Genomic DNA, 26174 nt, shown 5'->3' with positions numbered 1-26174 from the left:
ATTGGGGGAGGGAGGGAGGGCTATTTTGAAAGAAATAAGTTTTGCTGAAAGCAAGATTTTTGCATTTTAGCCAAACAACCTTTTTGAACATGACAATGAAGAGAACAAGGAGCAAAAGTTGTTCCTCACCTTATCTTCAGAGGGAGCAGTGAAACTGTTTTCATTCATGTCTGGAAAGATGGTTGTCCCTGCTAGACTGTTCCAAATGCATCTGAATGACAGTTTTAACAGATAATTGCCAGCTTTGAGTCAACTTATAAAGGAGAACACAAACAATAATTTAGATTTCACAAGAACCCTGATAACATTCTTAGTCTTGAGAAAGGATTACTGTGAAGGAGTTCACAAAGAGTAATGAAATTCTTTAATGAGTAACTGCATAGTTGATATTAACAGTAGTCCTTATTTTAAACTGCTGCATGTGTGTGATTGCACACGTGTGTGTGTGCGTGTGCACGTGTCAGTGTGGGCAGAGTAGGAGAAAGCTTATTGTGCTAAATGATGGTATTGTTTAAAACAAATAGGTGAGTTGATCTTTTAAGCAGTGCAGATTTAAATGTAAAAAATAAAAAAAATTAGATCCAAATTTAGGAAATTTTATTTATGACAGCATTTGACAAATCTTTTTAGCATAGTCAGTGGGACTTTTCTATTTCATGGTGGGTCCAATCCTTCAGGCATTTTAATACATGTGAACTATCGGCTGAAAAATCAATGTATTTCACAGAAAGATACTCTCTAAACAGACTAAGCAGACTCTTTCTTTTCTTATTTTTTCCTCCAAAGCTTTAACTATTTAAAAAAAAAAAAAAAAAAAATCCTAACTGCAGTTTCTAAGTATCCACAGGTATGTTCTTGCAGCAGCATGGCCAACAAAGCCCCGGAGCGTTCCGGAGGCAGCGCCCGAGGTGGCAGGGTGCAGCTGGCTGTGCGGAGCGCTCTTGGTACCGCAGCGCTCCATCTGCCGGGGAGTGGGGAAAGTCTCCCGTGCACCTCTGCCTCCCTCTGCCGCCCCGGGAGCCGGCTCCGAATGATTTTAGATGCCTTAGATCAACCTGTGACGCTGCTTTCACACTGGGGAGAGCTGACATATTTAGCCGGTGGTATCACCTTGCTTCCTTCCTCTGCTACATGGCTGTCCAGGCATCTTCATCTGTCATCGAGGTTAGTGGCTGAGATCGTGTTTCAGCCTTTTAAGAGCTGAGATTTGGAGGCCAGGGATCCCTGAAAGACCCACTTCTCAAGCCACAGCTAGCTGTGCCTGCCAATTCTTCTGAGTAGTAACTGCTGTGAATAAATTGGTGGCCTGGAAAAGGGGCAGGTAGGAAGAAATCTATCGCTAATGTCGGATGCATTAATTTATTATTTGCATTTTTAAGGTCTTGTCAGTGACTTGGGTTAAAGGCAAAAAAACCCCTTTGAAATGGGGGAAAAATGTCTGCATATATGAACAGTGCTGGGGTTATCCATTCAGTTAAAACAGATCTTTAACTGCAGTGCCAGACAATCTACATGGCCAGCTCTGGCTAGAAGATCTCAAGTGAGAATTCTGTTCTACAAGGGGACCAGGAGGGGTTGCTACTTGGATTTTGATGTTTTACTATGATGAAAAGCCATATTCACTATGGAAAATCAAATACTTGTTTCAGAGCATGAGAATAGAACATATTCAGTCTTGTCTGTTTCTCTAAAAAGATGTGACTTAAGAAATCAGTTCATTTTGAAAAGCATTACCTTTCCAAGTGGAAAATTATTCAGCCAAGAGCTCTCCAATGAAATTCATCATTATTTCTTCAGCTTCTGAAAACAATGCCAGAAGTTAATAACAGCTTATGTAGACATATTCTGATCTTTTGCAGGGCAGAGAAACTAAGCTGACCCTACTTTTCCACCTGTAAAACTAATTTCCTTTGGCTGAAGTCAGCGTTTACAGCTGGCTCCTTGCAGTGCTTTGCACGCACACAGCACAGGGAAGCTCCCAAACCTCCCAGCTGCTATGAGGGAATAGGGCAGTGGGGCAAGGAAAATTAGCTCGTCTGGGATGAAGATCAGTCCCTGTATAAGCTCTCAGGTGCTCCCCATGGACCCTTTCACCGGCAGGTTTGGATGTGTAAAGGAGGCCTGGAGTCTCTCAGGTGTTTGTGGTGGCTCAGGGCTGGCTGTCAGGCAGACCATGAGGGTTGTGTCCCAGCCTCTGGAATACCACACAGCAGTGGAAGCATGGGATTTGTATACAAATTGTGAAGGCTTCTTTGTCAGGTTGTCTCCCCCCCCCTGCTGTTTTCCCTGCAGTTCCAAGCCTTCTCCTGATCCCTGCTCTGCAGAGCTGGTCATGCCCCAGCTGCCAGCCCTCCCTCTGCCACCCCACCAGCAAACCCTCTCTAACACCGTCACCTTCCCCACGTTTTCTGCTGTGCCTGTCCTCCCCACCCTCAAGGTGCCACAGAGGTGGAAGTGGTCTTACCAGGCCCTTGCTAAAGGACTGCTTCTCTTTTCTGAACATTAGTAATTTAAGGAACTAGTTTATCTGATGAAATTCTGAGATTATGTTCTTAGGTATTTTTCTTCTTATTTTCTTTCCTTCCTGTTTTAATTATCAGGACAGTGCTGCCCACTGTGATTTCTCCTCCCTGAGATCTTTTCAGCCCTCACCACCTTTGCTTGCCTTGCTCAAGCAGCTGTGGTATATTCTTCCCCTGAGTCACAGTTTCAGCAGCAACCTAAATCCTTCTGGGAATCCCTTGCCATCATCGCTGTGCCTCTGAACATTGCTGCCTACAGAGCTCATAAAAATCCCTGCAGGGAGCTGGTACACTCAGGACTTCTGTGGCAACACCACCCATATGGGACGTCTTGCTGAGGACAGAGTTGGCTGCAATTCCCTGCTCCTACGAAGCTACAGTTTGCAAGAGTGAATTTTGGTTGTTTCTGCTGCCTCAGTCAAGGCACTCTGTTCCTCCAGAATGACCTCCTCCCAGTATTGTGCTACTGGGAAACGTCACTGCCATGTAACAACCCTGTGGTTTTTTTTGCTTTAAAGTCAGTACTTGAGCAATATTTTCCTGAATAATCCAGTTAGCCTTGTTTTCACATGATGAATTTGTATTTAAATTTGTATCCAGCTCACCTGCTGGATGATGGATTGAGGATTAAGTTGAATAAATTATATGAATTATGGCCCCTTTTACAATGAATCTCTGTCCCTTTATCACTTGTACACTGTCCCAGTGTGTTGGAGGTTTTTGATAGAAAAGGTTAATTTAGATGTTGCATGCCTGAGATTTGATAACCATTTTTAGCCTCTAACAGGGAGTTTCAGTGGAAGCTGGACTGTGGTTTTGGTGGATCTCTCTTTGGAAGAAAGCTGGTTTGTTCTTCCAGGGCTTGAGAGGAGCAGCTCTGTGTTCGCACTGTCCCTGCACTGCTGGAGAATGATCAGCCCTCCCTCAGGGAATCTATTTTCCAAATCTCTAAGGAGAAACCATGTGCAAAATCTTGAAAAATGGTCCTGAGCAAATACTGCAAGAGTCTGCAGACTACAGAGATACCCTCTTGACCTCTATGTGAATGTGTGTCCTGTACTTCTACTGTAAAACCTTGAGGAAGGTATTCCAGCAAGTTCTGAACACAAGTGGTTCAAAGCCAGTATTCCCCATGCACTCTTCCTTGTATGGAACAGAAAAAATCATCCATGTGCAGGCAGAAAGGTCAGCAGGCACCATTGCAGCATTACTTACAGATCCATGCATGTTTCCATGCATGCCTCTGGCCTATCAAGTAGTCTTGCTGACATCTGTCAGTAGGAGATTCATGAGAGAAAATGGTCACCAAAAGTACTCTTCCTTTTTACAGTAAGTTTGATTACACCACAGTGTCCTGCAGAGTATACCTTGGTCTACAGCGAAAAATAAATTTTGGGTCTGGGATGTTTTTTTTTAAATGGCATTTAAAAATGTTTGTTTTCTCAGAGTTTGGCATGCAGAAGTTAAAAAGAATAAACCAGAAAAACTGTTCCTAAACAATTCATTGTATGTTTCACATTCAAATATAAATTATATGCTCTTTTCTCACTTAGCCCTACAAGTATGGAATAATTCTGCCCTAAAAATGAATCACTACTGTATAATGAAGGGAACTGTTTTCTGTAAGGCCTGAACTACACAGCTGTAAAGCAGTGGGATTACAGGGAGAGAGAGGACCTTCCCTCGATCATGGAACAGGGATCTGGCCCAGCAGCTGAGTTCTTTCTCCATCAGTGATCCATCCCGTGCTTAATCAGTGAAAGCCAGAGCCCCCTAGGGAGCTGTTCCCTGTGAGTTTCTCATTGCCTGGCTTGATACCTACTTGCAGAAATGCCAAGCACTGTCAGCTGCAAAAGGCTTTGGGAGCATTCCCCTGAATCAGACATCCTGCAAAAATCTATCTGAAAAAATTCGGGTCATTGGCATCAAGCAGGATATTAGTTGATTTATCTGACATGGCTCTTCATCTATAAATTGCAAATTTTATTATGAGTTGCTTTGCCTCTTCAACCCTTTCCATCAAAGGATGCTGACATAAAATGATGTTAACGATGTTCTGTAGCAAGCACTGTTGAAGAAATGCCAGCGAGGAAGTGTGTGCACTAAATGTGGCCTAGGGATGCGAATTTAAGAAGGGATGGGGGATGATTGCTGGCATTTACATCGGTAAGCACCGTGCATCCCGTGATTCGAAAGAAAAGAAGTTTTGAAAGAAAGAAATCGCGTCCAGCTTAAAGACGCTCTTTATTACAGGAAATCCACAAAGGCATAAAATAAAGAATAAAGATTCGCTCACGATTTCTGACGTTTTCTAACCTTCGGTGACTTTAATCTGCGGCCACAGTGACGGTGGAACTACGAGGTTCAGAGGGATAGCAGGGTGAAAACACTGCTCCCATCAGAACTCAGATTCTGCATTTTGCTCTTCTCCGATGCTTAAACGCCCTCAGAAGCATCAGCTTATATACCAGCTTTAATACCATGGAGTGTTATCACTTTATTTTCCCCTTTAGATCTACACATGTGTGTACAGATTTTATTTGACACACTTCTTGCTAACGCAAGTTTCTTTGGGCTTCCACGACATGCCCAGTCTTTCCCGCTCTCTTTGAGTCAAATTGTGATTCCGAATTCTGGTTCTCCCTTTGGTGGGAGGAGCCCGCACTCCTCCCCCGGCTCCTCCGGCCGCGCCTGCGCGGGGCCGCCCTCCCGCTCCCTCAGCTCTCGCTGCTCCCTCAGCTCCCGCTCCCCTCCGGGAGCCTCCCCGCTGCTGCTCCCGCATGGAGCCGCCCGCCTGAGGGACGGCCCGCCGCCGCCCCGCCCTCGCTCCAGGTGATGCCGGTGACCGGGGTGACGATACCGCCGGCGAGGCGGCGGTGGCCACTGCTGATGGAGGAGGAGGCGGCGGCGATGATGATGATGATGATGATGGTGATGGGCTCCGCCGCCCGGCCCTGCCCCTGAGCGGCGGGGAAGCGCCAGCGGCCGGCTCCCCTCCTCCCCCGAGATCGCCCGGCTCCCCCCGGCCGCCGCCTCCCCCACTCCGTCCTCGATGTCTCCACCGCGGCGCGGAGCTCCCTTCGCCGCCTCCCCGCCCTCTCGCTGCTCGCCGCCGCCGTCTCCCTCTCGCCCCGCGGTCCGGCGGCTGCCGGAGCCCGCCCGGCGGCGGCACCATGAAGGTGGAAGCGGGGGACAACTCCATGATCAACCTGTCGGTGCAGCAAGTGCTGAGCCTGTGGGCTCACGGCACCGTCCTCCGCAGCCTCACGGGTAACGGGGCCGTGCGGGTGCGAGGGTGCGCTCGGCGGGGCGGGCGGGCTCCGGGGCTGGAGCACAATGGAGGGCGTGGGAGTGGCGGTGGTCTCCCTGTGCTGCGCCTAGGGAGAGCCGGGGCTTGTGCTCCCCAGTCTCTCCGGGTGCCTACGTGCGTGTTCTGTGGGATGTATCGTGTGTGTGTTTGTGTGCGAGTGATGGGTACCTGTGCGTGAGTGAAGGATTGTAGAGAAAGTGTGTGTGAGTGTATAAATAAATATGTATGGAAGGCTGGAGTGTGTTTGTGGGGGTGGTTGGTTTTTTGTTTTATTTTTTTTCCCCTTGTGCATATATGCTCACTGGCATTTGACAGAGAGCTATAAAAAAACAACTAGAGGACCGTAAAATTGAATGTGGATAGTCACAGACTTCCCCCCTGTGTATACCTGTGGACGACGAGACCCGTGGGAGTGAATTAGGTGACAGTTGTTTTCTGACAAGTAGTTGTAATCTTAACAATCTGGGATTCTTAAAGACTGAGCTGTTAAGAAAAAAATCCTGTGAACCAAAGTAGAGTCAGGTCCTCACCCTCTGTTAGGAGAGGGGAGCTTTGGCTGGCTTTTGGCAAGAACTGCTTTTTTCTGCTCAGTCTCAGGCTGGCAAATGGGTGTGGACTACCGTGAGACCCAAGGCATACAGGGGAGAGGGGTATCCTCCCTTATTCTGTCCATGTGTAAACAAAAACATACAGCTCTGAACTAGCAGGGATTGGGTGTCAGTAAAAGAGATGTAACTGAGTAAATTCTTTCTAGTCGGTTGTAGGGGTGTATTAGGTGGTGATAGATTAGTGGAAAATGTTGAGTAGCGGTGGGTTTTAAACAGCTATGGAAATATTCCAATATTTATGAAAGAGTATTATGAAATCTTTTTGTATGTAACCATATAATAATGGTTAATAGATACATTCTGTTCTCTTTTTTTTAGTCTTTTCAAGGTGGAAGAAGTGAGATGGAAATAGAAGTGAGATGAAAACAGAGGTGTAGCTGAAGTTGAAGCTGTAGCAAACAGAAAGTGATCATCTTTCTTGTTCTTTTAACTTACAGGATGCATCTTAGTGTAATAAAAAAAAGATTAACCTTTTAATATTTATCTTATCTGTGAACTTTGTAGTGTGTGTCTGATAATTAAAGTTTCCAGGTATTAGTGTGGTGACACACTAAATACAGCTCACTTCCTGAGTAGTCACTTTAACGTACCTGCTTTAAAAACTTGTGCTCTTAAAGGAAAAAGTTCACAATGGATTTTGCTTTGCTTTGTGCCAGACATCCTCTATAAAGTTTTTCTTATTAGATCATTATGCAACATAGGCATTTCTATGAAATTCAGTGCCCAGAGTTAAAATCAGCTCATTCCTCAGTGCTTTTGTAATAAGATGAGGGCTTGCATAAGGCATTTCTAATGTGGATTTTTTTCTTTTTAACTTAAAAATATGAAAAATAATTTTTTATCCATCATAGTGTTGTTGGAGAATGTGTCACAGACAGTTATAATTGCAGTTTCTAAATTGGTGCTTAAATGCAGGGTGCTCTTACAGCCATAACCTGTTGAGCTCAATGTTCTCATGGACTATCAACAGTCCCAAACTTGCACTGGACTTAAAAATCATTTCCACAGGACAGAATCTATATTGATATAATGATTGATATTAACCAAAAGCTGAACTGGTTACATAAGCCCTTTCTTACTACTTATTGAAGTAAACTTTGTTCAAAACCTAAGAAAATTGGTTTGTGAATGCGTTTATCTTCTTTGGCTACTTAATCCATTCCCTTTTGCACCTCTCTGAGGTATAAGCAGAACCTTCTACACAATATTGGGAAAAGAAAATCATTAATATACCATGTTCCATGAATATTCCGGACTGTCTGCTTTTGAACTTAAAGTTGTGGTCCTTTTAGTTGCACAAGTAAAGATTTATCTCCTTGAGATAAACCATATTGATTATGTTTTCACAAACATGTTGCAAAATTTTATCAGCATCCTTCTTAAAAGTATGTTAATTTTCTGAAATTTTCAACAGGGTCCTGATGTGAACTCCAGCCTAAGCCAGGGATGCTTCATGCCCTAATAGCTTAGTTTTGGTGGGTTCTTTTTCTTGTCAATGCAAAAGATAATTTTTATACCATATTTGTGAATCAGGTTCAACATAAAGAAAGGAAATCCTGTCTTTCACTCGTGGCCTCGGATGCCCAGGAGACCACAGACAGGTTCATTGTTGCCACATACACATCACACCAGTAACAGCTAAAGCTGCAAGCGTTGCTCCTTTTAGCTCAACATAGGTCCACCACCATGGTGTGCTTGGTTCCCATCTTCCTGACCTCTCTTGGGAGGCGGAAGTAAGGCTTTAGGAGACATTGGAGAGGTGGAGTGGCTTTTGCCTCACTCTTTGTTACATCCTTCAGTAAATCACAAGAACACCTCTTTTATGTGAACTGTTGTGTTTTAGAATTAGTGCTAGATCAGGGTTTGCTAGAGCAGATCAGATAGCTGAATTTGAACTGCAAAAGGAGGAGAAAAAAATCCCGTTTTTAGTATCCAGTAAAATAAAAATTGTTTAAAGGCTGCTTCCACAATAAAGGACTTGGCAAAAATAATACTAATAAAATACTAACACTAATAGAAGCTCCTAAGCTCCATTCTGTGCTCCTTTGCCCCAGATTGTCTGGATTTTCTTTGCTCCCTATGCTGTCACTTGAGAGGACTAGTCTGTAATTTGAGATTTAAATGCTCCTCAGCTAAGTGCTTTTTTCCCCACTCAAAGAAGCAAAAACGTTAGCATCTCCAAACAACAATTTGAGTGCATTGTTGATAACTTTGAAAGTACAAGTTAATACAATAATTAAGGACAGGACCTGCTGCTGAAGAAAAAAATGCAGCATGTAAAGAGCTGAATTACATTTGCAGGTATGATATGCTGTCACTTCATCTGAGTGCTTTGAGTTTATAAGCTACAGGAATGTAACATTACTGGGGTTTTTTTTAGTACTAAATTTGATGTGTGCTACATTGTGGATTTAAATTTGTATTTTTGTATTCTTAGTACAGGTGCTTATTGCTTGACTTACCTCTGTAGCTAATAGTAGTAGGCTGGGTACTGGGTTTGGGCTGGACATAGAGAGACACTTTTTTTTGGAGTGAATCACTTGATTTATGACATGTTGTAGGCAATCATTATTCATCTGGCCAAACGAGCTTAGAACTAGAGGAAAAGTGCTGAAGATGAAGGACTAAGGAGATACTCAATGTTTACTGAAGCTGAGTGGCAGTAGGGCAGCATATTGATATATATATAGAGATAATATTTGAAAATGTTATCATTTATGTACTTTCCTTGTGTAAGAGGAAACTCTTGATGGAGTGCAACTTCAAGTCTTGATAAGGTGGAATTGATATGAATGTCATTCTAAACAATAACATGCATTAAAAAATATTTTCCTAATCTTTTATGTTGTGTATGCCTACACTAATACATGTATAATGTGTATTTATAGTACATAAGCATAATGTATGCATGTTTTCTATCTGATATGTATGAGTATCAAAATTAACAAAGTACACTAAAACTGGTACGATTGGGCATTAATTACAAGATATTTGAGCCTTGCAGCTTTTCTGATAGGAAAAAAACATCCCCAACTAAGGCGAACCAGAGTAAAGAAATATAAACACTGTCTTAAATCTTCTATTCAGTTTAAGCAGTAAGAATTTTAAACATGAAAAATGTATCTCAGTGGCTCTTATTAGTAGAACATCTTTGCAATATACTGAATGTCACTGTGCTTGTAAATTACTGTGCCTTCCCTAGTTCCGAGGGAACTAGTATTTCTCTAGGAGCTGTGGAGTTTTGATACAGGTTTGTTGTCTTTTGTTGACTTTAAGGAATTTGGATACACTAAAAGTAAACTCTGACATTTTCTTAGGGTCAAGCAAAGGAAGTTGCAAGTATTTTGTTGTTTGTTGTTTTTTTTTTTAATTTTATGCTAGTCATGTCTCTTTTGGGATGCTCTTTGAGGACATGACTAAATAAACTGAGGCTAGGTGTGTATTTGAATCTCTCTGACAGATAGAGGTAAATCATTACCTCTGTAACAGCAAAGTGCTCTGTCTGCAGTTCATGTTGTCAAAAGAGCCAGCTGATTAGAATAGCTGCACAAAGACTGAAGTTGCTTTTTTTTTTTTTGCCAGGGTAGCAATACATAAATTTATGCTGCCTAAAGGATCAGTCACTGTATGGGACATAAATAGCTGAGACACTTCAGTCTCACTTCCTCTTCCTTAGAGATGTTGCAAGTCAATTAGCAATCAAACTCCTCAGTCATTTTTGAACAAGTGAAGTCTTGACCATTTGTTTTCAGAGGTCCATATTCTCTTTCTCTATTATTTAGTGGCACCTCTCAGTGTTATTCCCAACCCATTCTTTGTGTCTTTCAGTGTTATTCTAACATACTGTTTTTGAGAGTCATCTCACTTCGTGATTCAGAGGTTAGATGATATTGAATTTTACAGAGCATGAATAATTCTCTGCCCTCACCGTATCAGGGTAAGAGCATCTACATTGTCCTCTACATGAATAGAGCTTAAGGTCTCCTCTAATTTGCTGGAATATTTTCTCTCTCTTCATGCCTTGTTCACCTCTGTTAAACAAATTACTTGGCTGGCTTCATCACTCACCCTATGAACAGAAGTAAATAAATGACTGTGTTGACCTAGCAGGCATAGAAAGAGTAAATAAAGGAGGATAAGAAAGGATAACTTCTGGCCTTTCCTAGGGAAGGTGCTTCAAAGTGATTTATCCTGTTTCAGCTCCTAAGACCTGGGTGATGTTTTAATGAAGGGAGGTCATAGTTTAACAAAGCTCCAACTGGTTTTGTGTCAAACAAGGAATATTTCTGGATGTTCTCTAACTAACTGTTCAATATGCCTGCTGCTTTAAAGAGTAGGAGGAGAAAGTGTGTTACAAAGAACTGAAGTTTACATTCCTTTAGCCAACAGGACATTTTGGTCCTTTTTCTATTTCCAAGTCTCCTGCCCTAAATATAAAGTGAGGGGTGATGCTAATTTTCCTTGAGCCTTATTTGGAACATAAATAAGACCGAAGATAGTTGCTCACTGTGGAGCTATTTTGTTGTGTAAGAGTTTGTAAATATTTTTGGTTTCTTAGTTACAGGGGAGTAGTTAACCTTCCCATAAGCTTTCATTTTCTTCTAAAAATACAGTCATCCTAGTGAGTTTTCCTAAGACTGGAAATCATTTGTCTTTTCTACCTGATAAAGGTTGACAATGCCTACAAACACCAATTTCCTCAAAGGTGGTGCAATGCCTAACAAATCCGGTAGAAATTACGGGGTATGACTGTGTCAGATTCCCGCAGACTTTCTTGGTCCAGATTGGTCATTAAATCCTAAAGTTTGTTTCCCTGTTGTCAAACTGTAGGTCTGACAGGGCTGCCGTGTTCTGTATTGGTAGATCTTAGGTTAATCCTCTTGTTCACGTGCTTCCACTTGAATGAAACAATGGAAACACCCAGGCTGTGCTAGTATTGGCCCAGGCCTGTTAGGACAGCAGGAGAGGTTCTCCTCCCACACATTAGCTCAGTCAGTCTTTCTTAATTTTAGTCAGGGGGTTTGTCAGGGGACTACCTGACACTCCTGCAACTGTTCTGTCACAGTAACTTCTGAGAATGATGAGACATTCATTTAGGGGAACAGTACCCTGGTCATTATCCCTTTGCCAAGATTTTTGAGACCCATTTTGGGGCCTGGGCTGAAGGGATGGAGGATCTCAGGAGAGCTGCTCCGAGCCTCCCTCAGGATGTGGGTGCATGTATCCAGGCACTCAGAAGGAACAGTTGCACCTTGAACTACAGTTGAAGTATTAATTGGATGTAGATTTGCTGGCCACTTTCCTTGCTGCTCTCTCAAAAGTGCTTTTGGCTATCATGATTTAGAGGAGTTGTACATCCTTGGGCAGGTATAGTGTTGCCATTTATGCCTGTGTGAAAGGGGAAAGGTTGAGCTACTCCCAAAGTACTGCTAAATAAAAAAAGCATAAACTCTGTATCTGTGCTATCTATATACATATCCTACTGACAATGGGCTCCCAGGGCTGTGGTTATTGTGTAGCAACATTTTATTCTCAGCATCTTTTCACGGTATGTTTTGTGCTGCTCAGTATTTTTAAAATTAGCTAATTGGGTTGTATTTTTTTTCTCCAATAGTTGATATGAGTCAAGCTACATTAATACAGGCTTGCCTCATAAGTACTAAGTATCTTGCTTTTGTAAGGAAGCTGGGGTTTTTTGTTTTGTTCTATTTTTGAGAGGGAACTGCAGCAAATACTGAATTAATGACAGTGTCATGGGATTATGAAATATGTACCCTAATTTGCTAAATTCTGTAATGATACATACCTACTGTAGCTGACTTAAAACAAAAGAGATTTTTTTTTTAATTTTCTTACCCTTTTGATTCATAGAATGTTTTCAGAAACACCAAGTGAGAAAGGTTCTTCAGTTAGTCTGTAGCTCCATAGATGGTTCCAGATCTTTTCTTTGAAGGTACTCATCCTGTCTGCCGTTCTTCAAAGAAATGTTTGTGCTTCAAACATTCTCAAGATCTGATGCTCATTTTAGTAATTTAAATAATAGTCACTACCTCTCTCTGAAGTTCTGTACTAAGCAATTAGAAGCGAGGAGTTAGATGTGTTAAAATTTCTTGTTGAAATTATAGTGTTTTTATTTGCATCTTTGAAGCTAATTTGATGAAACAGTCTATTGCAGCTCCTGGGTGTAGATAAGCCAAAGTCTTTAATCTCAGTTTTCCCGTCTGATGTTACCTCATGCTGTCTCTTATTTGTGAGGGTTGGGAAACGACAAAAGATCCACACCCGCCCCAAAGTAAAAACTCACGACCCAAACAAACCCCAAACCTGTTCTTGAGTTTTTCCTCGTTCAGTCTTTGAGTCAGAGAGTATTTCATTCTACAGAAGAAGTTACAATTCCTACTAAGAAATTACAATCAACACTATTTAAAGAAGCCATTAAAGGAATTATGGCTACTTGTAAAAATACATCTGAATTAAGATTTTTGCCAGAATCCTTTTTATAATTTTTAACATAATACAGCTAATCCTTTCTGACAGACTGCTGAAATGAGGAAAGAGTCTTGAACGTGTGCAGATGGTGTCACATGTATCACTTTTAAGATGGAAATCAGTATTGCTTTTCTCTTACTGTTGATTGTTTGCAATGTTTTAAAGTTTCTTGCTTATAAAGTTCTTGTCTAAAAAGTATTAACCCTTTATTTGACTGCTTTCTTTCAGAGATGTGGTACTGGGTTTTCCTCTGGGCGCTCTTCTCCTCTCTCTTTGTCCATGGTGCTGTGGGAGTATTAATGTTTGTGATGCTGCAGAGGCATAGGCAGGGGAGGCTGATCTCTGTCATTGTGGTCAGCATTGGATTTCTGGGTTCTATAACTGGAGCAATGATAACTAGTAAGTCTGCCTTTTGTTCTTGTTTGGGTTTTTTTTTGTTGTTTTGGGGTTTTTTTCCGTTCCTATTTTACATCTAACTTCTAAAACAAACAAAACCAAAACTACTTTTCTGAGTTAATTGTTTATTAAGGATTTTGCAATAGTTATAGAGTGACTTCCCCCTCCCAAAAAAAAAAAAAAAAAAAAATTAAGCTTTGCTGATGTTCTAGGTGAAGTACTGTTTGTCAAGGGCATCTGTTACAGAGTTTCTTTTGGCATTAGATGAATGACTGCCACTCAAGATACAATTTTTATTTTTTGACATTGTATCCTCAGATAGATGCAACCATTTTTTCTGTTCAAGCCGGAAGATTCACAGAGCTGTAGTTAAAAACCACACTCGTGTTTAAAATATTGCAAAAAGTAGGAGTGTGTTATGTAGTTACACCTGACCAAATATGACACGAGTGGTGCTGCCAAGAATGTTTTGAGGAAATGCTGCTAATCTTTCTTCATCTAGAGTTATTGGTTCCAGATGCTGCTTTTCCATCTTTCCCAAGAAATTTCGTTATCTGTGTCAGCACTGAAATATGGGCCATAAAACCTGTAGAACACTTTATTCATTCTTTGGTTTTATCATGTCCAGCTCTGTTTATCAAACTTATAAAAGGACTACAGTAGCTTTCCCAAGCAAGTAGGAGCATGCTGAGTTTTCTGTTGTGGAGGGAAAAATAGTAGATGTTATTTTTTCAGGAAAGTAGAGTGTGTTTGTCTGAAACAGTGATAGTTAGGAGTTCTCAACATTAAAATCCGTGTGTTGAATGGTGCCTATGTTAACTGATCAGTAGTTTCTGCCTCAAAATCTTCGGTGTTGCAGAAAAGATTGCCTAACTTGAAAGGTCTCTGAGGGTAAGGAGCCATAAATCTAGCAACCACCGTATAGTCTGAAGGCAAGACTTCCTACCTTTCATTTTGGTTTTCCTGTGTTCTGCCCAGGCTGTCAGAATAGTGGTATCACTATCAGTTTTGGACACATTCAGAGAGGATTTGTGACAGATTATTTCTAATTGCTGCTGAAAGACCTTCCTGACTATTGTTTTTCAAGGTTAAATAAAAATACAAATGTCATGAGAAGGTTCACTAAGACTTTCCTCAAAAGGTTGTTTTAATTGCTGCAAATTTGTCAGCTTAGAATTTCCATCATTTAACACAGTACAGTTCAATGTAACTATTTTTTGTTGGATTTTTGCAGGGGTGTTGGGTTGATAGTTTTGGGGTTTTTTTCTAAGGCAAGTTGGAACTAGCTGAGTGCCTGATATGTTATCCTGATTTTTGTTTTAGGATTAAAATGGGAGCGGCCTGTTACAAAGTCAGGCGTGCATGAGCACTTCTGAAGAACTGAAGTTAGGAAATGTGGTGCTGAGAGATCTGAGCAGAGACTTTCACAGCTTTCTGTGGTGGTGGGGAGGTTTCAGGATCAGTGTCTCTCAAATGAAAGTACTTTGTGTCTTTTATCTTTGCATAAAAAGAGGAGGAACATGGTTTTATTTTTGGCATCCAGTTTTTCAGGTCAAAACATTCAGCACATAAGCAGTCCTGTTTGTGTGCATATTCATCTGAGAACTTCTCTAAACCTAGACTGTAGACTTGTTATGCTGTTCCCAAGGGTTTTGCAAAGAGCATTGCAACTTGGTTAGGCAAGTACTTCTACCTTGAAGTATTTTTTCTGGCCAGAACTCAGTTGTTTCATACTGAAAGAAATTCTGTGGGGAGCTTTTGAAGGCAAATTATGGTGATCAAATATTAAAGAGGATTTTTAATAGCTACGGTGTTGCAAACTGGGAGATGTGAGTTGAAGTATCAGCTATTTGAATATGCCTGGTCCAGTGCTTAAGAAATTGAAATAGCAAACTGACTTCAATTTCCACTTTGTATTTCCAGTCTTCAGCATTGTTTGTGTAGGAGAATGAAGGCAGTATAGCCTATTCACAATGTAAGTTTAATTTTGCTCAGGGAGATCTTTCAGACTTTGTGATGTCTGGGACCTTTTTACCACCATATAGAAAAGCAGGAGATTCCTCTGTTTCTACACTTTGAAAAATCATGGAAATTAAAGGTCATTAAAAACAGTATGAAAAAATTACTAATCAACAGAGGATACAGTAAAAAAGAAAAACCAACAACCAAAAAACCTGAAACCAAAACCCAACAAAACCTAACAAAAACAAACCCACAAAACAACAACCAAAAAAAATCCCACCAAGCCAAACAAGAATATATAAACACCAGGCAGCTTAAGGCAAGGACTTCAGCTGTAATTGATCCAGAAGGGTCTGTCCTTCCTCCTCTTCCCCAGCACACTCCTTTTTGGTGACAAATTCTCATTTCCCTCATTGGCAGCCTATTGTACATACTTTTGGCTCTATACCAGCTGTGCTGGGTTATGCATTACAGGTTGTTCTGCACACTGTTATTTCTGTAATAATACATAATTAGCAGACTACCAAATTTTTATTGTTTTATTCTGGATACTTCCCAGAGTATCTCAGTGTTTTCTCAAAGCCCAAAATTTCTGTTATTGATCTAGTAGTGACAGTTCTGGTATACGTTTCTGGCCAATTTAAATTTGCTTTAAGAGTTCAATCTGAAAAATAATTTTAATGTCAGTAGTGAGCTCAGTCTAAATGATCTCTTTCAGTTTTTGACAGCAGCTAGCCAAGGAAGAAATGGAAAAGCTTATGAAAGGTAGCTGAGTCAAATACCATAAGGCTAGCCTTCTGGTGAGATATTTCAGACAAAATATACTTTACAGAATATGTGCTTTTGGGTTGTTTTTTTTTAAAAAAGCAACAACGAAAATAAATTAATCCAAAAATCACCTAACATTACGATTAATAGTGTTTATAAATACTGTTATGGCCACAATCATTAATGAGTTCTACTCTTCCTAAAGCTACTGTAAAACTGAGGTGTTACTTTTTGAAGATGTCAGATGATTCAGATGCTGATTGTACTTTCAGAAAATCTATTGGGACTCAATGTATTTCTGTGTCGCTAATGGATTTTTGATCACTCCAGCAGTCTATTCCTGTTAGTGACTGTGCAAAAAAAAAAACCAAAAAAAATCCCCTTTTTCAAAAAAAACTCTTGCATATTATTTGAAAAAGTTTTGATGACTCTTCAGTTCTCTTTGAGCCTGAAAAAGCCTCTGTGATCTCCAAGGGTATTTAATTATGACTAGATAGCATCTGAGACAATGCATACTGAAGGTCTACAATTAAGTTTGGGATTGGTTTTGGTTGATCCTGGCCTCTTGATATTATATTTCAAATGTTTCAAATATTGTACACAGCTGTAGAAGAAAAATGATCTGTTGAGTTTGTTTTGGTTTGTTGGTTTTTTTTATGTGCTTTATAGCTTTAAGTCTAATTGTACTGGTTAGAAATTTCCTCTCATACACATTTGTGGAAAACACTGCAATACTTTGACCTTTTTTATGTTTTCCTGGTTTTGCTAAACAATTGTTTCCAATTGAGTAGTTTAAGTCAAAATAAACTCATATGGTATGACCAGTTTATTCATCTGAAGTATTAAATGAAGCTGGTAAATGTGTGTTTACAATTGTTTTGTTGACACTAGCAGCTTTATTGTTCTTGTCTTCTCCCTGCCTATACAAACAGTATTAAACCACTCTTCAGACTTGGTCAATTTTTAGAGGACTGCCTTACTACCTTTTCAAACTGGTGCAAGGCAAAAATGTTAAAAAAATAAAATAAAATTTGAAGACGTGGACAGGGAAAGAACAAGATTTGATTTTCTTAAACTGATGATGGAAAAGTTGATCTGGTTCAATTGGGAAAATCATTCCTGAAGGATATATTTAACTATAAAAATACAAGCAAGGCTGATAATTGTGTAATGCCATGAAGTAATACAGTGTTTGGTAATGTTCTATAAATAGCTGACACATAGAGTAGATAATTTGTCACATATTTAAACCTTGGCTTTTTCTGTGATTTGATCATTGTTTTCCTTGTGATTCTTAGGTGCTGCGGTAGCTGGAATTTACAGAGTAGCAGGAAAGAATATGGCTCCCCTAGAAGCTCTTGTCTTTGGCGTTGGACAGACAGTACTGACATTAATTATCTCATTCTCAAGAATTCTTGCAACGCTTTGAAACTTATGTAGAAAGCGGGGAGAAAAACATCTTTGATTTGAAGAGAAGCTTCCTGAAATTGGATTCATCAGCTTATGAACTCGAATTCTAGTGCAAGAGGAAGGAAGCTATGTGGAAAGTGCACTACAAATCTCGAGGCTCAGTCAAATGATCAGGCTGTCCTCTAGTGTTGGAACTGCTGCACTCCTGCACTGCGCCTTAACGTGCCTCCGTCATGGGTGAGGGGGGATCCCTGCGTGCCAAGCAGAGATGGAGTACCTCCAGCAGCTGCCAGGCTTGGTGATGGGATCACTGTCCTTAACACCTTGGAATTGAACAGAGGGGCCGTCCTGAAAGTTGCTGCGTGTGCCAAACTTGGGGTTTAATTCTGAGCGGGTGGCTGGGTAAGCTCTGGAATGTAGAAGAATTCTGTGAATGTGCACAATTCTCCTTGAATTCAGGTGAAATAGCAAGATAACTGACTTGTGTGTATTAGAAGAATCTCTTTGAATGCTGAATATTCTTGTTCAGCATTCAAAACAACTGTTAGATCTGTTTCAAAATGTAGATTAATTTTGATGGGGTTTAAGAACCACAGCTTTAAGAACCCTGATATAATTAGCACTATGTGAAGAATGGCTCGTGGCAGTTTTCTTTGGCACATTTCTTCATGATTTTAGCCTGTCAGAAATCAGGAGTTTAAGGAGATTATATGAAGGTTACTAAGTACAAGCTGTTGTATATGCACAAACAAATCCTAAACTGATGTTTTCCTCGAAAATATTTTGTCTTAAACATACAGATGGTTACCAGCCCTTCTGCAAACCTCAGAAAAAGAGTACTCATTGCAAATAAACTCCCTATACTTAATTAAGCACTGATAGGACCCTTACCCCTACATGTATTCTGTAAGGAACACACAAATATAAAAAACTCTCAGAGAATACACCTATGAGGAAAATGGAGAGGGGTAACAATATGATATGTTTGTTTTCTACTGAACAAAAATATTAAGTGTAATAAAATAGTTACCATACAACAAAAATTTGTAATTGGGGCAGCACTAAAGTATTTACTACCTTGTTTCTGAACACTTTGTATCTTTGTAAAGATTAAGATACCTGGAACTTTCAAATGCTTAAGCTTTCAGTAGATTGTGCTTTTCTAGTTTAAAAGGGACTGAGTGGTGTTGTGCATGTGAAATGTCATAAATGTGAGTGTTTGGAGTAAAGAAAAATTTTAAGTCTAATGACTAATTATTTATGAAATGCAAAATTTAAAGGGCATAAAGTTCTGTGAAGAATAAGGAATCTTTTACATTTTTTCTCAACTAAATGCTTTTCAGCAGTTGTCTCTTAATGATGACGGGGAGTAAATCACTCAAATGTTTTGCTGTTATGATGTCAAAAACACTTTCAGGACTGTCACAAACACTGGCACCTACTGCACACCTAAAAGAATATGTTTAAAATATAACTTGCAATCCAGTCATTGCTTAGTACTTCAAAAATATAATTAATTAGCCTGTCTGACTTTATCTTATTCCACATACCTTTCTTTAAAGTACTGGGAATGCTAATGTTATTTGTTTTCTTTAGAAGCATCAAAGTCTTGTTTGAAAAACATATGAAGTTATGGGCTTTGCAGGGAACAAATTAAAATATAGGTTTATAAATATTATTTTTACTGTGTTTACGGTGTTATTTTTACTTTTAATTGCTTTAAAAATGTGGCTAAATACATATGGTCTCACTGTTTTTGAATGTCTTCAAAAACTTGTTTGTGGTTTGGTTTTTTTTTGTCTTTTGTCTTTTACTTTCTGCTTGTACTTTTTGGCACACAACCATTGCACTTTAGTAGACAATGAAATTATGACATCTGTAACAAGCAATTTAAACTTCTCCCCATTTTCTTAAATTGTGAGAAAACTGATTTCAGGTATTTAAGTCAAATGGATTAATAAAGTAATTCAATATATTTCTCCTAATGTGCCTTGTTACATATATGTTTAGGGGAGAGGATTTAAAACAAATTGTCATGTCTTCATTCTTGTTCTATTTTGATTATTTCTAATCAGTTTGGTTCCTTGCTACCGTGTCTTGTTCAACAGACTTTAAAACATTTTATTTGACAACCTGGAAATGCTTGTCTGGATCAAAACCAACCATATCATGAAGCACTGTGTTCATTAATTCAGATTGTCTCATGCCTTTATCTCACACTGAGAGTTATTCCACAGGTGCCAAATGTCCTTGAACATCTCAATTCTTGTTTTTAATAGGAGGCTATTATTCTGCCACTGGTCAATGGCTTTCTGTCTTTCACCAAGTTAGACTACAGCAGACTCCTGCTATAACTGATGAGATACATATGCTTGTGTTGATGAACTTCATTTTTCATTTTAATTACTGTGCCAATGCAATTGTTGCCATTGTAACTTTCCCCCTTGGACCAGGAGGCATCTTTGCAGGTTTTAAGCTACCTTTCTCCAAATAATTTTTATTGCAAATGGTCATTGTATTCACTTTTAAAATATTGTCGTGTGCTTAGTTTTCTCTGCATTATATGGCATTATTGCCGGGCAACAAGGGACAGGCAGATAATATAATGCTTAAGTGGCATAGGAGGGACAAGGCTTTATTTGACAGAAGTTTGTTTTCAGCTGTTTATTGTGAGGAATTTTTAATGATAAAAAGTTTGCCTGTGAGGTGCTCTTTGATCACAGCACGAACATATTGCTCAATAACTCTAGCAGTGAAAGAAAGTGTAAGTGGCCTTATGTCTGCAAAACCTGGAACTTTCATTCCATATCCCTAGAAACAGCATTGTTAAGCATAAGGTGCTTTAGTCAGCATGTGTATGTGTATATATATATATATATATATAAACATATATGAATGAATGGTAGCTTTGTGGAGTGTGTTTTATGCCTGACACATGCTAACTGAAACAGCTTTTCCAAGAAAAATAGAATTCTTTTCAATAGCCTCCCCTCCCCCTGCCCCTCTTAATTAAGCTACAAAGATATCTTGGGTGTGAATGGCACTGATGGTACCCTGGTTCCCCTTGGACAATAGTGTTGTCCACACAGGATGTTTGAGCACTATCTTGGATCAGCTCTGCCTGTCTCTGCCTTGTATCACTGGGCACATTCTGAATTGTGCAGAACAAATAATACATTGACACTGTTTAATATTTGGAAGAAGGGGGAGTACTGAATATATGATTTAATGTGGAAAAGCTGCTGGTTTTTTTTAGAAGCTGCTGCTATCAAAGATTTAAACATTCCACACACTTTCAATTTATCAGTATGATCATAGAATTATAGAGTACCAGGTTGGAGGGGACCTCAACGATGGTCTGGTCCAACTGTTCCTGTCAATAGCACAGTCTAAACAAGGTAGCCCAGCACTCTGACCAGCCAAATCTTTAAAGTGTCCAGTGCTGGGGAGTCTAACACTTGCCTGTGGATTTTGTTTCAGTGTCATTATTCCAGTGTCCAATTGGAATATCACAAAGGAATTTGTACACATGACCCCCCGCCTTTTCCTTGTGACTACTTGTAAAAAAGGAGTCTCTTCTTTGTAGCCACCCTTTGAAAATTGGAATATGGTGATAAAAGTTCTCTTAAGCCTTCTTTCTTCAAGGCTGAATCAACCCAATTCCCTGCCTTTCCTCATGTGTTAGGCTTCCCAGACCTTTGATTATCCCTGTGGCCTTTCTCTGGACCCCTTCCAGCCTGTCCATGGTTTTGTGGGTTTTTTGCATATCAAGGACCAAAGCTGAATACAGAGAACCCAGTATTGCAGGTGTGGCCTGACAAGTGCTGAGTGAGATGATGGTGATTTTATCTCTGCTGGTGATGCCCTTGTTGATGCAGTCCATTCTGTCAACAATCCCGTTGGCTTTCTTTACCATAGCAGCACACTGCTCACTCCCATGGAGCTGCTTGTCCACCAGGGCCCCCAGATCCCTTTCCACAGAGCTGTTCCTCACACAGCTCTATCCCAGCCTGTGCTGCACTCCTGGATTGTTTTGTCAAGTGCAAGGTCTTAGCCTTGTCCTTGTTGAACTCCTGAAGGTTCTCTGTACATCCTATCAATGTCATTTTAGTTCTCAATGTGTATTTTCCTGCTTTTCCATCTCTGGTACACTTCTCTTCTGCCTTTGAGAAGATCCAGAGGTTCACAGTTAACCAATGAGGTCTCTTGCCTTTCCTGACATTGAAGGTGATGAACCAGTTTAGTGTTTCCAGGAGACTGTTGGTGGAAAACTGCCAGCACTCACTAGCTTCTTTTTCCTCCATGGCATCCCTTCCCATGGGTTCTGAGCATAGTGAAGTTTGCTCTTCTGAATCTAAAATCTTTGCTTTAACACTGATCTTCAGTGTGCTCAGCAGGGTCCCACTACCGTGGTCATGGCAGCCAAGGCTATCACTGATTGGGATTTTACACAGCAGGTTTTCTTAGCTTTTGTAAGTAGTAAGTCCTGCAGTGCCTCACCCTTGGTTGGCACATTAACCATCCGTACTCCAAATATGTCGTCTACGTACTCCAGGAACTTGTTGGATAACGTGTGGGCTGCTGTATTGTTCTTCCAACAAGTGTCTAGGCAGCCAAAATCACCCATAGAAACAGGTTCTGTTGACCCAAAGCCTTCTTAAGTGACCCAAATATTGTTTAATTTGTGTTATTTCCTTGGTTTAGAGGTCAGTAGCAGATGCCTACTTGGAGATTCCCCTTGGAGACGACTTCTCTGACCTTGATTCAGGCATTCAATAGAGCTTCCACAGTCTCTGTGCATTGATATGCATATACTGGAGGTGGTTGCTCTCTTGCTTCTCCTCTTGGGAAGCAGCTAAGGAACATTTGGCACCGCTCTGGTTGGCCTGACATTCCCCAGATGAAAAAAATTTGTTTTGGTGCAAAACCTGCAGCTATGTTTCAGGAAAAAAAGCTTCCAAATAATTATTGTCTTTAATTTTCTGAGTAATTCTGAGTTTATGATACTAAGCTGTGTACTGTGGCTATCCATGATTTGCTGTTGACTTTTTTTTAAGAAACCAATGGGTTAACCAGTTTTGAACATTCAACATGCATCTGATTTTGTCTAAAGTAGCTTTCTATTTTTGAAATACACTCTTTTGTTGTTGATAAAGGAAATAGTGTTTCCCTCTCAACATATTGTACATTGATATTTATTTTGCTTACGTTTTGTATTTGAGTTCTGTTGTGGGGGGCACATATATAATGGCATTTGAGCAGAAACTGGAGTGTGAGCTCTATTAACTATAAGAACTGTTCTTTTTTGTTTTAATTTTTGTATTTCATGCACTAGGTTTGTTTTAATTATGCCTTGCCTGCATTAAATCTAAGTATTTATATCAGGAGTATATTAAACTGCATGCTTTTGTACACAGCCATCCAACATCACACATTTATAATTCCAAATAAATAGACACAACAGTATTGCTTGGTGTAATGAATTGTGGATTAATCAGTTACCTCCCCTCTCCAGAAACTATGTGTCTCTAATAGGGCCTAGAAATGCAATTGTGAACCTGAGAATTATTTTTCAGTTCTCTTCTGTTTCTAGAAGTAGGTTCTTTCATCATATGTGTATTTCAGTTAAGGGGAAAAAACATGGAGATAGGTCATAGTTGCCGTTCTAATAACCAATCTAATTCCAAGCAATTTGAGACAAAATGGAATTCTGAATGTTGTTCATAATTTATTACATACACAAAAATGCTAAAGCATAACCTTTTTTTAGAGTTAACAAAATTTAACATACAATTCCATCAGCATATTGATGTGATACCTTAAGAATTATAACATTTTTTTTTAGTCTTTAGATTGGGAGCAGCCCAAGGTAGAAAGACTGTTCAAATCTTCAGCTGTTGCTTCAGAAGAAATAAATGTTCTTTGAGCAGAGATGAGTTCATCAGAACATTTGTTTTGGGCTAAAGGTCAAATATTTGGTCGCACTTTGGTCACCACCATCACAACCTTTCAGGTCAGTGGGAAAAGTACTATGAACTCTGTTACAACAGTGAAATCTTCATCCTGTTTCATTAATTTGTGTATGTAACTGCACATAATTTTGGGAAAGTGAAGTTATAGAAAGTAGAATTCCACCTGAGTACATACATTGGATTTCCTAAAAGTGTGACAGATTATGTCCTGAAGCATTTTGTTTCTGCTGTTTCCCACAACTGTGCCTGAAGTTACACATGAAATTCAGGTTATACATAAATTCTAAATGTAATCACAAGGACATTTCAAAGCCTGTGAAGATATGTTACTGTTTGGGGTATTCTCCCAGTGTAGCAGGTATATAAATTATGCTCTAAAAAAAATTATCTAAAGAAGTATTTTCTTTCAAGAACACACATTTTGTCACTTCTAATTGTCATCTTGTAGTTACTGAAGACTTTAGGAAGCTACTGCATGAATCCTGGCAGGATTTGACATCTGTTGAAGGGAATGGGTAGTATAATGGTCCTTCTGTGCTTCTTCTGTGGACTGGGAAACATCAACTATAAGGAAAAGTAAATACTGAAGAGACATTTTCAGTAAAATAAACAATACTTGATTGATACAAATGGCATTTCTTTTGATTTGAGACCTAACTCTCTAGGTTTACTTGAGATATTTAGTATCAACACTGTAAAATCCATTATGAATTATCCATCAATATAAGGTATATGGGAGCTAAAAATCTAAAACTTTTTAAAATTTCTTGGGTAGAGGTTTTGTTTGAAATGTGTCTAAATTTTGTACAGTTAATGAAGTTCTGAAGGACCTTAATATTTTGCGTGTTTTAGAGAATAATCAGGTATCTATAGAACTAAACTTTTGCCTGTGACAATATATAGAATAGCACACAACTCTTCAGAAGTACTTATAGAAACCACTCACAATAAATACCTATTTTACAGTTAGAAAAAGCATTTAGCATATCTGTATTGATAACTTCAACAGTTGTACTATAAACTTTACAAATACAACTATTATAACCATTTGGATTTGTCTGAACAAATATTAGGAGAGGAAAACAGGAATTTGAAAGTCTTTAAAAATGACAAAGGTAAAAAATATCCATTAATCCACTGGCATGCTTGTGCTCTTTCAGTGCAGGTTTTCATCAAGCCTGTCTTGAACAAAATAACATTGCTGGGATCTCACCATAAACTGTCTTGTTTATAGAATGCATTCTTCAAACTTGTATTAGAAATAGATATTCATATATTCACTTTATGAAGTTGCCTAAGCTGAAGTGTTGTGACCTAGGCATTGTTATGAAGCTCAAAGATAGCAACAACAGTGATGGAGAAGAGTGATTTAACATTTGGTTGATTTATACTTTGTACAGGACTCTATTATAGTGTGCAAAGGGTACTTGTTTTGAGTTGTGGATGTACTGCATGCTCATGTAATAGTTTAGCTCCAGTTTAAAAAAGGATGGCTTTTAAGCTGTAAATACTGTACACTACTGTATTTCATTTTTTAAAGCAACTTTTTTATTTCCCTGTTTGTGTACAATTCTCTATGTGCATATTAAAAAAACCTAAAACAAACAAACCACAGCATTTTGGGAAACTTTTGTAGTCATCTTTTTCATTTCAATTGTGTTAACAACCTAAATATGTGCATTCAGCTGTCTGTTTAGTTTGAAGTCTCCATTGCATGCTTTCAGGTTCTTTGAAAAACAGCAATAACAGTTGGACAATTACTTAAAGTAAAACATTCTTCTGCACAATTTCCACTTCCTTTCTTTAGAATGCAGACACAGTGAAACAGTTGTCCAATTGTAAGATTTAAAGAATCTTTAAGTAATTATTTATATTTCTTTTATTTTCTTTTTGGTGGTAGGAAACGTCTCACAGTAGCTTATAAACAAAATTTGCAAGTTAAACATGATTTCTCACGCTGATTTATTTAACTAAAATTTTCTATTGAAGTATTTTCATAAACTTTATGTAGCTTGTTGCATGTTCTTCTTAGTAATCATGAAGTTATGTGTCAACCTCTGTATGAAACACTCTGATAACACAAGTTTTACATTTTGTGAATCTGTTGAAATGTACAGATGTACACATAAAATAAAGCTAAAATTAGTAATTAAATGATGTACCTTCTTGTAGACCACACTGGTGTGTTCCTGCAATTGTCTTAATTGTGATTTACAGATAGAAAAAAAACCCCTCACTGTTACCTGTATTAGCACAAGACTAAAGTGTGTTGTGGCAATACCTTCATTTCTGCATTGTTTCCACACACAGTTTTTTAACCTATGGCCTCTGTTTCTTGTAGTTAAACTTTAGTGTTTGGGAAAAAAAATACCTAAGCAAATGAAACATCTGTAAATGGCTAATTACAGCAGAAACTGAGGCAGCTGCTTCTGTGGTTATAATAAGGATTTGTTTATGCAACTGAGTGTATGTAGTTTAGAAAACAAATTGGTTGCAGAAATGAGAACCAGATTGATGTAGTTCATCAGGTTAAGCCAGCTCACAAGGGAAAGCTGTTTGGGGAAAATATGCTTAGTCAATATTTTGCTATATAAATATAAATGGTTTTATATTTTTTCTTTTGTGATCCTGCTGAGGTATATAGCTGCTAGTTATTCCTGCTTTTGTCCCATGTACTTAATTTTTAAGGAAGTCTAATTCACCATGATTAGTTATTATCTCTTGGACATGTGATTTT

General features: G+C 39.1%; 1 protein-coding gene across 1 annotated transcript; it reads left to right on the top strand.

Annotated features, from left to right (window-relative positions):
• The first annotated feature begins 5259 nt into the window (after window positions 1-5259).
• TMEM170B (transmembrane protein 170B) lies at window positions 5260-25591 on the top strand. The gene is made up of 3 exons (XM_058833176.1): window positions 5260-5792; window positions 13158-13328; window positions 17354-25591. The coding sequence occupies exons 1-3, from the start codon at window positions 5696-5698 to the stop codon at window positions 17482-17484; spliced, it is 399 nt and encodes a 132-aa protein (XP_058689159.1). The 5' UTR covers window positions 5260-5695; the 3' UTR covers window positions 17485-25591.
• Window positions 25592-26174: the final 583 nt, after the last annotated feature.

Source organism: Poecile atricapillus, chromosome 2, assembly GCF_030490865.1.
Source record: "Poecile atricapillus isolate bPoeAtr1 chromosome 2, bPoeAtr1.hap1, whole genome shotgun sequence".
In the NCBI taxonomy this organism is placed as follows: Eukaryota; Metazoa; Chordata; class Aves; order Passeriformes; family Paridae; genus Poecile; species Poecile atricapillus.
Note: the sequence above shows the minus strand (reverse complement) of the source record. Positions and strands in the feature narration are given on the sequence as shown.

Bases quoted from the DNA above. Each gene is read 5' to 3' on its own strand.
- TMEM170B (XM_058833176.1), top strand. From the start codon at position 5,696: ATGAAGGTGGAAGCGGGGGACAACTCCATGATCAACCTGTCGGTGCAG. The intron at 5,793-13,157 runs GTAACGGGGCCG...GCTTTCTTTCAG, and splicing joins CGTCCTCCGCAGCCTCACGG to AGATGTGGTACTGGGTTTTC. The intron at 13,329-17,353 runs GTAAGTCTGCCT...TGTGATTCTTAG, and splicing joins AACTGGAGCAATGATAACTA to GTGCTGCGGTAGCTGGAATT.